Source organism: Petaurus breviceps, unplaced genomic scaffold, assembly GCF_028583685.1.
Source record: "Petaurus breviceps papuanus isolate PSGF00001 unplaced genomic scaffold, PetGlider_PUasm1.0 234, whole genome shotgun sequence".
In the NCBI taxonomy this organism is placed as follows: Eukaryota; Metazoa; Chordata; class Mammalia; order Diprotodontia; family Petauridae; genus Petaurus; species Petaurus breviceps.
Genome location: NW_027185911.1, coordinates 1 through 12,839, shown reverse-complemented (window position 1 = coordinate 12,839; position 12,839 = coordinate 1). Strand labels below are relative to the sequence as shown.

The window sequence follows — 12,839 nt, the reverse complement described above, 5'->3', positions numbered from 1 at the left end:
GGCCATCCTACAAACAGCACTCACAAGCCTAGCTCTCTCTTCCTGCATCCTCTCCCCCTTACTGTGTAACTGTTCTGACTCATTTCCTGCTCCATCCCTTCTTGCTCTGAGGTTCCATGTGATTACATCTGGCCTTTTAAGGGGCAGGGAAGATCTTTAAAATCCCATTATAGTGGAAGTGACCAAACATGTTATGCATGTAGCAGATTGGAAATATAGATGACTGTTCCAAATCAGGACATTTCCAAATCTGGTGAACTTCTCCCATATGTGGTCCATCAGTAGGCCTTTGTAACTCATTCTGTTGACTTTTGTTCACCCAAATTTCCAGAATTCTTGGGATATCCTTAGATCCTTTATTTCCCTTGAGGAACCTGGCAATATCTTTCTCATGACTTAGTTCAAACACAGCCCATATGTGTGAAAAATTTTTAGAAGGAACTTTCCTTTCTCCATGAAAATTGCTCATTTCTATAGAACTAAATATTATAATTGAGGAATCTATGCTTTAAGAAATTAAAGCAATTATGAAGAAAAGTCATAAGATGTTTTGGCTCTGACACATGATACCCAAAGTTGCCTCCAGCCCCCAGTGTAACAAGACATAATTCTTCTTCACTTGGCTGGAAAATCTCGTTCCACTCAGTTCACTCCAGACTGAAATTATAACCTCTTTAGAATTCTCTTGGAGATTTGTTTAGATGAGACTTTATGTCAAACTCTCAGGAAAGAAACTCGATCTTTCCTTTTTCTTTCCTATCTTTTCGGTGATCCCACATTAATTTTCCCGCTGAATATACTGAACTTGCTGGCTTCTCACAAACTGTTCACAGTACTTTCTTTATAACAATCACATCACTTTTATCAGTTCTGAGAAGGAAGAAGTTTCACATGATCTTCTGCCTTTGGTTCTGCACATGCTCAGATTCTATAGGGAGGCGCACGCCATAGTAGACATTTCTCAGCTTTATTCCACCTGAGCATATCAAATACTTTTCACTGGATTCCATTGCGTTATCAATGACAGTTTCAAGTATTCATTGTGATGCTCATGGAGGGTATGACCGTTAGGTAAATCGCCTTTCACTGCTTTAATTTCTTTTTTTGTTTTATTTTGGATTTTTTCGCTTTTTGGAGAGGGGAAGCCAGGGCAATTGGGGTTAAGTGTCTTGCCCAAGGTCACACGGCTAGTTTTTCTGTTAAGTGTCTGAGACTGCATTTGAACTCAGGTCCTCCTGACTCCAGGGCCGATGCTCTATTCACTATACTACCTAGCCAACCCAAGTGGTTTAATTTCTTTTTGTTACTTGATAAGGGTTAGGTAAATGAGGGTTATATAAATTCTGGAGTCTGTTTCAGCTGTGAACCCTATGATTTTTAATGATATAGGAGTTGGTGACATTCAGGGATGTGGCTGTGGACTTCACCCTGGAGGAGTGGGGCCTCTTGGATCATCCTCAGAAGGAATTGTACAAGGAGGTCATGCTGGAGAATGCCTGGAACCTGATCTCCTTGGGTAAGCAAACTTCCCCTGGTATAATGGCAATGCAATATTCACAGCACCCATGGGTATAAATGCTGGTGTAGTTGTGAATCACGAAATGTAACAGGCTCCCCACATGGAAGACAGAACCAAAACATTTATTTAAATACCAGAAAACTGAATCCCCAAACCTGAATGCCAAATCCATCATAGTGACCAAGAAGGTGGTACACTTAACCAATGCAGTGAGCATCAACATTCCCAAGCCTTCACTCCATCAGGGAAGTCTTCAGGAAAAACAGGCCCCTTAAGTAAAAATGCCCCTCCCTCATTCCTGCTAGCTGCTCTTCCTTAACACTGCTTGGTGCCAGCTGTTCTGGCTCTCTCCCCTGCTCCTTCCTGCCTCACCCTTTCAATAATCTCCCCATGGGCTCCATGTGATTACATTTGACCTATTAAGTGGCAGGGAGGATCTTAATTCCAATTACCATTGTATTCAGCCCCACTGACCTTTCACTTCCCTTACATATGGCAATGAGAGTTTAGGTGTAACTGGTGTCAACAGACCTTTACAGCAATATAACAGGGATAGCACATAATAAACACAGAAAATGATGTTTTAGTGTGGGCCTTGGGCAGAAGCCCCTCATAATTCCCCCTCGAACAGAGGGGACCCGAAATCTTGGACTGAGGTACAAAATTCTCTTCTTCTATGGTAGTTGCTCTTTGAAATTGTCCATAGAGCTGTCCCTGTCCCAAGAGGTCCCACTTGAGAGTTCCATCCTTTAACCAGCATTCAGAGTATGTGACATGTCACAGTTGTAAACAGGGGGTGACATCCAGGTTAAGTGGTCAGGTATCCAGAGGGGGAGGGTACCAGTCCTACAGGAAAAAGATCTAGCAAACAACGTGAAGAGACAAAAAGCCCAGAAGAAACAAAGAGATGATAACCAGAAATAGAATGGATTTAGGGTCAATCATGCTTTTGGAGTCCATCAACTCATTATAGTAACCTCACTCATGGTAGAATACATGAGTTAAGGGTACAATTTGGTAAACATCTTCCCCAAAATAAACAATAGTTACAGTATTATCTTTCCCATGTGCTTTAATTTCCACAGCCTTTGGAAGATCATCTGGCTTCCATTTTACACATACTTTAGATCCCAGTTTTATTTTATCAGTAGAACCAAACCCTTCAATTCCTTTGATAGTTATTTCAGAAGGTGTTGCAGCAAGCACCCCAGTGTCCCCAGGGTGCCTGCTCACACAGGTTCTTGGATCTGCTTTGTTAAAGGAAAGCAACTCAAAATGGGTTAACAAGCTTACTTTAATCAGTCAGACATATATCGTTTACCTTGTTCAGGAGAAAAGGTCAGCACCCTGAACCTCAAAGTATACAGGCATAATTATCAAGACAGAAACATCAAGTAGACAGATTTCCAAACTGTCCAACCATTACATCCATACCCAGTCAACATCTGGGTTTCCACATTCTGGGTTTTTCAAAGCCGGGGGACTCTCAACAACGGCTTCCCAGAATTCAGATCAAATCACAGAACATTTCTCAAAGTGAGTCCCAAAACAAAGCTACACATCAGTGCTTATATAGCCTTCTCCTGGCTCAGAGAATGTAACAACCTTTTTGACCCACTGGCCAATCAAAAAGTATCTACTGAAAAACAAGCCTCCCTCCCCAGGCTTCTGGTGCACTTTAGCCTAGGGGCAGGGAAGATCTTTAAATCTGCATTTCCATTACAGAAGGTCAGTTTTTTCAAGTGGTATTGTTTCACAAGGAATGATAATCACTTGAACTGTTCTATCATTTTTACAAAACTGTATGCATTCTTCACCTACATTATGGAATGTCACAATAATTTCTCCTTGATCATTAGAATCTATTACTGTAGTCAAAACATGTATTCCTCAAGCTCCTAATCCTGATTGAGGTAAAATCTTTCCAAAATGATTTTTAGGGAACCTTATACATATCTGAGTGGAGATTTTTCTTATGTCTTTTCTGCTCAAACAAAAGTCCTCTATACAATGCAAATCATATCCTGCTGAACTAGGTGTTCCTAGATATGATGCTGGGACATCTGGCCTCACAGTCCAGTATTGATAATTTGGGATCTTACATGTTTGTTGTTTTCCAGTTTGCAGATTGGGGGTCATCATTCTGGCCAGAGGTGTACTTCCTCCTAATGATCTATTACCCAAATTATGTAAAGCCATGAACAGATTATGCTTCCAATGTTGACAGGAATTGTTAGAATTAAACTTCCCTAACTGTTCTTTCAATAATGTATTCATTCTTTCAATTTACCCAGATGCTTGTGGATTATATGGAATATGATATATCTCTTCTATATTGTTTAGTACACAATACCTCTTCATTTGATTACCTTTGAAATATGATCCACTGTCACTTTGAATCTGCACTGCGGTTCTATAATATAGACTTATGAGATTTAGAGTTGTACAGGTATTTTTCTGGGTCACATTTTAATAAGGACAAGTCACTAGTACATCTGAATAGGTGTTAGCACAAGTGTATATAAATTTGCATCCTTTATCTCGGTAAGGTGTCAGTATAGTCTATTTTCCACATTGGAACTGGGCCCTTTCCTCCTGCTGTTTCTGCAGTTACTAGATGAGGAACAGTTTGTTCCCTTTCCAATTGACATATATGACATTCCTCAGCTACCTATGTTAGCAATGAATGTGAGGGCGGAGCCAAGACGCCTGAGTAAAAGCAAGAACTTGGCTTGGTTTCCCCTCGAATCACCCGCAATACCTATAAAATATGACTCGGAACAAATTTTAGTGCTACACAAACAAAAAAATGGTAGAGAGAAACAAATCTCCCTCTGAAAGCAGCCTGGCAGATAAAAAGGAAGGGTGTATCTCCCTGTGCTGGGAGAGGCGAGCAACCCCAAGTTAGCCGCGTTTAGCCGCACCGACATAGACCCATGGCACGTACCAGTCAGAGCAGACTTCAGGGGACTGGTTCATCAGCAGCTGTGTCACTTTCCAGACTTCCCAACCCATAAATGCCAAAGGTCAGTGGGGAACTGTTGATCCTGGGTGAGATAAGAGGACCTTCTGGCCCCTGCCCCAGTGGTGAGAGGGGCTGGACGGCTGCCTCCTGAGCTCCAAGCCTACAGATCGTGGGGAGATCAAGTGGCCAATCATGGGACATTTGCAGGAATCTCTCTTCTGGCACTGAGGCAGGATTCTCTTGCTTTGCCCTTTTTGGATCCGGGTCACAGTGTTAGGTGGTGGTCCTCGGGGAAGGAGCGCTAGCACAGCAGAGCTTGTTGAGGCTGCAGAGAGGCAGTCTTCCTTACAGGTCTGAGGCAGGTGCCTAGAAGAAGGCCCAACATCTGTGCAACACCCCAGAAATATTGGACACAGCTCTCTCCACTCCAGAAGCAAAGTTCTACTGTGGCAAAGAGCTCCAAAGTTAAGTAATTGGCTGGCAGGATGAACAAAGAGAAGAAGCAAAATCAAACTGTACAATCATTTTTTGTTGACAAAGACAATCAAAACAGAGAAGAGGAAGACAACAAAGTCAAAACTCCAGCATCCAAAGCCTCTACGAAAAATATGAGGGCGGCCAGGTAGCACAGCGAGTAAGAGCACCGGCTCCAGTGTTGAGAAGACCTGGAGATCGAATCCTGGGCTCAGACACTTAGCACCCACCCAGAAACACCTGGCCGTGTAACCTTGAGCAAGTTACTTAACCCCGATTGCTTAAGGGCGGCCAGGTGGCTCAGAGTAAGAGCACCGGCCCCAGAGTCAGGATGACCTGGATCAAATCCGGGCTCAGATACTCAGCACCACACCCAGAAATAACTGGCCGTGTAACCTTGAGCAAGTTACTTAACCCTGATTGCTTTAAAAAAAAAAGAAAAATATGAACTGGTCACGGGCCATGGAGGAGCTGAAGAAGGATTTCGAAAGTCAGGTAAGAGAGTGGAGGAAAAATTGGGAAGAGAAATGAGAATGATGCAAGGAAGTCATGAAAAGAGAGTCAACAGCCTGCTGAAGAAGACCCAAAAAATGCTGAAGAAAATAACACCTTAAAAGTAGACTAAGTCAAATGACAAAAGAAGCCCCAAAAGCCAGTGATGTGAAGAGTGCCATATTGAAAAGGAATTTCAAAAACTCATTGTAGAGAATAATTCCTTCAAAATTAGATTGGAGCAAATGGAAGCTGATGACTTTATGAGAAATCAAGATACTATAACAGAGATGCAAACAAATGAAAAAATAGGAGGCAATGGGAAATATCTCATGGGAAAACCACTGACCCGGAAAATAGATCCAGGAGAGAGAATATGAAAATTATTGGCCTTACCTGAAAGCCATGATCAACAAAAGAGCCTAGACAACATGTTTCAAGAAATTATCGAGCAAAATTGCCCTTCTATGCTTGAACCAGAGGACAAAATAGAATGGAAAGAATTCACCTATCACCTCTTGAAAAAGATCCCCAAAAGAAAACTCCTAGGAATGTTATAGCCAAATTCAAGAGTTCCCAAGTCAAGGAGAAAATACTGCAAGCAGTCAGGAAGAAACAATTTGAGTATTGTGGAAACACGATCAGGAAAACACGAGACCAGCAGCTTCTACATTAAGGGATTGAAGGGTGTGGAATATGATATTCCAGAGGTCAGAGGAGCTGGGATTAAAACGAAGAATCACCTCCCTAGCAAAACTGAGTATCATGTTTCAAGGAAAAATATGGTCATTCAGTGAAACAGGATTTTCAAGCATTCTTGATGAAAAAACCAGAGCTGAATAGAAAATTTGACTTTCAAATACAAGAATTGAGAAGCATGAGAAGGGAAACAGGGAAAAGAAATCATAGGGAACTTATTAAATTTGAACTAGTTATATTCCTACATGGAAAAATGATCATTGTAACTCATAAGACTTTTCTCAGTATGAGGATAGTTGTAGGGAATATATGTATATGTATATGTATGTATGTATGTATAGGAGGGTGTATGTGGTGTGTGTATATGTGTGTACATGTATACAGAGACAGAGGGCACAGGAGGAGTTGAATATGAAGGCATGGTATCTAAAACAAAATTAAGTGGTGAGAGAGGAAAATATTGGGAGAAAGAGAAAGGGAGAGATAGATTAGGGCAAATTATGTCATATAAAAGAGGCAAAAGAAAACTGTTTCAATGGAGAGGACGAACAGGAAGGTGAAAGTGAATGGGTCATCCTTACTGTCACTGAATTTGGCTTAAGGAGTGGATAACACACACATTCAATTTCTTACCCTACAGGAAAGTCGGGGGGAAGGGGATAAGAGGGGGGATGATAGAAGGGAGGGCAGACTGGGAGTTCAAAGTTAGAAAGAATCGCTTTTGAAAAGGGACAGGCTCAAGGGAGAAAATAGAATAAGTGTGGGGCAGGATAGGATGGAGGGGAATATAGTTAGTCTTTCACAATGTAACTAGCATGGAAATGTTTTTCATAACTACACATGTACAACGTATAGTGAATTGCTTATATTACCAGTGGGGGTGGGTGAGGAGGGAAGAAGGGAAAGAACCTGGAATTGAAAGTTTTAAAAACAAATGTTTTTACAAAATTGCTTTTTTACATGCAACTGGGAAAGAAGATATGCAGGCACTGGGCTATAGAAAGCCATCTTGCCCTGCTAGAGAATGAGAAGGCAGGGAATGAGGGAGGTCGTAAGAGAGAACAGCGTGGGGGAAGGCGAATTGAGGAGGCTTGCTATTTTGGCATGGGGGTAGGGGAAAGATTGGGAGAAAAATGTGTAGCTCAAAATCTTGTGGAAAGGCATGTTGCAAATAAAAATAAATTGGAAAAAAAAGTATTTTTTAAAATTGTATTTTAAAGTCTAATGCCAGAACACAAATACGGAATAGAGAACAAAACAAGAACATAGCATAAACTTAAATATTGAAAGCACAAAGTAAGAGAAACACAAAGCGTGCCGTGTGCAAAGCAGAGCAAAAGAGGACTGAAAAGATGTGACAAGAGATGTCCCTCCCAGGAAGCCTGTGTGCCATCTACTGCAGGCTGTGCTGAGACTCTGCTTCCTTGTGAGTTTTCCTCCCTCCTCTGCCGTGCTCTCTTTTACTTTGTTCTGTTTTCCCTCCCACCCCCTGAAGGCTACAATAAAGATCAGATGTGTTTCTCTCTAGCTGCAGGTAATTACACACACACCGTACGGATATATGCATATATGTCATCATAGGGATAGACACAGAGTTTCCCAAACACTTTCTGCTCCTGAGCTTTGCTTTCCTTTTTGTGCATATCTCTTGCTTTCCATTCCTCCTGGGTAGGAGGTGTTGCTACTTCGTCCCTCTATTACGTGCCTACCCCCTCTAAAGATTCCCCCCTTTCTCCCATTCTCCTAATGGTCCCTTCTAGACCCCCCTTCTGCCTATTCCCTCACCCTCCCCTCTAAAGATCCCTCCCTCCTCCTCTCTGCCCTCCCTATGCCCTTACCATTTTATTTCTTCGGAAGTTAGAAGACTTGCCCGAGGTCACACAGCTAGTAAATGTGTCGAGTGTTTGAAATCGGGTCCTCCTGACTGCAGGGCTGGTGGTATATTCACTGCACAATCCTAGGTGCCCCTGGATGAGGAGTTTTTGACCCAGATCAGATGGCAGAACAGGATAATGCAGAATGTCCTATTTGGGGTAAGTTGCATTACAAGCATTAATGGGAGAATAAGCCAGATCTGTGTGAATGTGATGGTGTGATTCTCAAAATGGATTGGTTTGCATGCACACTCTTTTCCCTAAGGAGAAGTAAATGACAAGGTTTTCTCCATCCTCATCCCTGATTCCCCATTCCCAGGGCTGCCAGTTCCCAGAGGAGATCTGATTTCTTATTTGGAGGAAAAGGAAGCCCCGTGGCTGCTGGAGCCAGAAGGTCTGAGGAGCTGCTGTGCAGGTGAGTGAGGGGAAAGCAGCTATGTGAGAGCTGGGATTACAAGAGGCTTGTGGGTGGAGGTTGGGGGCACCAAGCAAATGCTAGATTTGGGGGCAGGAAGATTTGACTTGGACTTCCTTTTCAGATCCTTTTTGGCAGTCCCAAAGTCTGAACAAGTCACTGGACCCGTGAGCCTCAGTTTCCCATGTATAGAATGGGGGATCTAGACTCTATGGCCATTGTTCTCTTCCAGTGATAAATCTGAGATCCTATAAAAAGTCATTGTGTGCATTTTGGGGGCATGGAAGTCTCCTGAGGTTTAAAGGGGGCTTCATCCTTCCAATGTGGGCTCTTTCTTAGACCTTCTTCAAGTGAGTGAGAATTTATAAAGTGCCTCCTCTGTGCCAGACCTTCTGATAAGAACCGGGGATATAAAGAGATTCAAGGAACATCCCCTGCCCTTAGAATGCTCACACTGTGGGGGACAGAAATCACGCCAACAACAATGTGGAAACCTGTCCTGGGGAGGACGAATTTGAGCTCCTTGAGAGAGGGAAGGCAAACTGGGAAAGGCTGATTGTGCAAGGAGAGCTCTAGCTGGGGCTACAGAGAGCCCAGGGTGAGTGTTGTGGGGACAGAACGGAAAGGAGGCCCATACCGCCACTGGATTACAGCATGTCTGGAGGGGAAGGAGGGTGGAAGAAGACTGCAAGAGGAGGAGAGGGGCAGGGGGTAAAGGGCTTTAACAGGCCCTAGAAGGGATTTTATATTGGATCCTTTTGCTAGGGAGCCAGGGGAGGTTGTTGAGCAGGTGGTGACATGGACAGTATAGAACTTTAGGAAGGTGGATTTGACAACTGGGTGGAGGAGTGACTGGAGTGGGGGGAGACTTGAGGCAGCTCGAGGAAGCAGGCTCTTCCAATTCCTCATGTGTGAGGTGACTGGGGCCTGAACCCAGACAGAGGCAGTGTTGGGAGAGAAGGGGGTGCATGGCAGAGATGTTACCAAGGGGGAGTCACAGGGCTTTGCAGCAGACTGAGTGTGGGGGTCAGGAGGGGGAATGTGTGAGACACCTCATTTGTGAGCCTGCATTATTGGGATGTTGCCTTGGAGAGTAGGAAGGTGGAAGGGCTGGGGGAAAGAGAGCTTGGTTCTGGATATGGCAGAAGGAGAATAAGGAGAGGAATGTCACTAACACCCAGAGAGCCAGAACAGTGGGTGATTGACTGTGTCACAGGCTGCGGGGAAGTGGAGGAGGAAGAGGATGAAGAAATGGCCAGGGGATTTAACTACCTGGAGATTTTGGTAATTTTGGAGAGAGGATTTTCAGCTGAACAATGCAACTGGGAGCTAGACTGGAGAATTTCAGAGAAAGCAAAGGAGAGGGGTTGGAGACACCAAGTGGAAATTGTTATCTCTGTTTAGCCAAGAAATGGAAGAAAGATACTGGGAAGCATCTCTTGGCTTGAATGGATCAAGGGGCCAACTTTTGAGTATCAGAGAGCAGTGCTTTTATTTCTGGAAGTAGGAAAGGGGTCATGAGTGCGAGAGAGACTGGAAAGTAGTCAACAAAATGGGAATGCTGGAAGGGCTGCATACTGAGGAAGATGGTGTGCTGGAATGGTGTGATTTGCATAAGGAAAAGAGTGTTCTTCAGCAAGCACTGGGAGCACTTTTCATCTGATAATGTGGTCCAGAAGGAAAAGAAGGCACCTAATCTGCCGGAAATGAGGAGGATAAGATAATTCATTATCAATGTCCATTTTTTTCCTGTGAAATAAGAAGCAATGATCTGGCCAAGGTGAGTGGGGGATGGGAATTAGCCTTGAGGCTTTTGGGACAAATGTGAAGATTTGAAAAAAAAGCTAGTGTTGTGAATGGGAAAGGGAATCCCTTGGGTTAACATTCAGCTGTTTTAGTTACTGTCCTACTTTTTTTTTTTTTTTTTTGCTTTTTGGAGGGCCGTTGGAGAGGGACCTAACCTTGTCCTGGGATTTTTCTGCTGATCTGCTCAAATTGTCCCAGGAAGACCCCGTTGGGCCCCCGTTCTTATTTATCTGCAGCCACACTTTGCTTGCCCCGTGGTAGTATTTTAACTCTTTTGTGGGGGAAAATCTTGAGAACTTGGAATTTTCTGTCCTACTCCCCCTTCTTCCCAGAATGCTCTCTCCCATGTCCTATCCTTGGAAGCCCATTTGGGTTTTTTTGGGCAGAGATCCTGGAGTGGTTCCCCATTTCTTTCTCCGGTTCATTTTACATATGAAACTGAGACGAACAGGCTTAAGTGACTTTCCCAAGGTCACATAGCTAGTAAGTATCTGAGGTTGGATTTGAACTCATGTCTTCCTGACCCTAAGGCCCAGTATTCTATCTGCTGCCCTGCCTAAATGCCCCAATGGAGACAGGGAGATGCCAAAGGATAGCACTGCCACAGGGAGGGCCACACTGAGATTATGTAGCCCCAATTTCTAGTGGACTCAGGTGTCCTGGGTTCATGATTTTTTCTCTGTATTCAGCAACATTTAAGTAGTAGCAAAGCCTGCTGTCTTACTTGGAAATAATCCAAAGCTATGCTTTACATAAATCATTAGCCTATTTCCCTCCCCTGATCTCTAAGGTCAAATGTTCACCAATTCTCGGAGATTGTCTGGCCAGATGCATTGAGGTGACCACCACTTTCAGTTTGGGGATATAAGAGGGAGAGACTCCCAGGTGTCCCATAGTCTGACCTGCTTCCAGAGCAGGAGCTTGTATGATCTTTACTATGGATCTGGTTAGATTCTATCTGGGTTAAAACCAGACAAAGGTCACTTAATGTAGGGGATAAGGTATAAAAAAGAGACAGAAACAGGGCTGAGGTCAACCTGCATGTGCTAACTGTGCCAGAGGCCAGAAGACAAAGACTGAGGTACAGGCTGGAGCCTGTTGTTCACCCTGGGTCACCAGCCTTGGATCAAGCACCTCCAGGTTTTCTAGGCACAGTGCTAACTAAGCCTTGGAGATCCGTAGGAAGAGAAAAGCCAGTCCCTGCTGTCAAGGAGCTCCCCATCTGGCATAAAATGGAGATGGTTTGAGAAGAAGCAACAGAGAAGAAACCCTGCTCATAGCTGGTCCAGGGAAAGGAAGAGAGTGTTTTCGAATGGACAGCCATCTCGTTCAACTGGGACTCCAAGGAATGAGGCTAATAATGGTTGAAGAAGGAAAGGAGAATTGGTGAGGAAAGACTTAAAATCAAAATAAGAATGATAAAATACACACACACCTCAGAGACATTGTGGGTTGGAATCCAGAGCACTGCAATAAAGCAAATATCACAATAAGGGAAGTCACAGAGGTGGGTTTGTTTGTTGGTTTGTTTCCTGGTGCATATAAAAGTTATGTTCCCGCTGTACTGGTTATTGCACTTTGTCCTCAGAGAGGACCAGAATGACATCACTGTGCTAGGTTCAAGTTTCAGTGCCATTGTGGCTGATCAGACCAACGCGAGCTCAGAATGCTCTACCCCAGGTCAGGCACAAACAGTCCTTGTGAGCATTTGGGGTGGACACTCGAAATTTGTACACCCTGTATATCCTTTGAGCTGTTTCAATTCTGCTTTGCTCATAGAGCATGGCACCTTCCCTGATGGAGAGCGCCATCTTGAGCGGATCTGTGCCAGTGTCTCCCATGTCACCCAATCAATTACAGAGTTCTTAAGAGGGACATTGAGAATTTTGTCTCAATATATAGACCTCAATTTAAAAAATTTATTGCCACAAACAACTAACCATCATCTGAGCCTGCAGCAAGTTGTAATATTTTTGCTGGTGGAGGCTCTTACCCAGTGTTGATGGCTACTGACTGATCAAGGTGATTGTTGCTGAATTTTAGGGGTGGCTGCAGCAGTTTCTTAACGTGACGTTGAAGTTTGCCACGTTAATTGACTTTACTTTTCTCTTGAGCGCTTAGAGCCTAATGTAGGGATATTCATGGGCCTAATTTCATTATTGTTATGGCTCAGGGAACAAGATGGCCCACAGATCCCAGAGAAAAAGTGAATACCCAATAATAAAGTAATTTTTCTTGAAACAAATCTAAAGAAAATGCAGTGGAGGATGGCTGTCTAATACCATGGACAGAGCATGCCCAGTTATAGGGCTTGAGTACTAGTCTGAGCTACAAGAATGTTGGGCAGGTCACTCAGCCATTCTGAGCTCATTGCCTAACTTGTCAATGTAATGAGAATTCTGGGCTTGCCAGTGTCATGGGCGTTTTGTGAGGATCCAATAGGATTTTGTGTGAAGTTCTTTGTACATCAAGTTGTTGTGCAGATGGGAGCTAATGGCATTTTCAAATCATTGATTCTGACCGTTGCAATTTTAAGACTTTTTCTTAGCCTCTGAAATAGGATGGAAATCAGTTTACTTTTTGCCAGTGAAGTGA

General features: G+C 43.5%; 1 protein-coding gene across 3 annotated transcripts in view; it reads left to right on the top strand.

The window, feature by feature from the left end:
- Positions 1-8,695, top strand: part of LOC138167611 (zinc finger protein 333-like) — a 13,506-nt gene extending 4,811 nt beyond the window's left edge. Inside the window, exons 3-6 of one of the 3 annotated variants that reach the window (XR_011169935.1) lie at positions 1,390-1,516; positions 8,080-8,182; positions 8,343-8,438; positions 8,563-8,695. Coding sequence is in view for 2 of the 3 variants with exons in the window: in XM_069096547.1 (XP_068952648.1) it covers positions 1,407-1,516; positions 8,343-8,438; positions 8,563-8,644 (288 nt within the window). In the remaining variant the exon portion in view is untranslated. The remainder of the gene's footprint in view (positions 1-1,389; positions 1,517-8,079; positions 8,183-8,342; positions 8,439-8,562) is intronic. The other 2 variants (XM_069096547.1, XM_069096548.1) reach the window with 2 other exon arrangements.
- Positions 8,696-12,839: the final 4,144 nt, after the last annotated feature.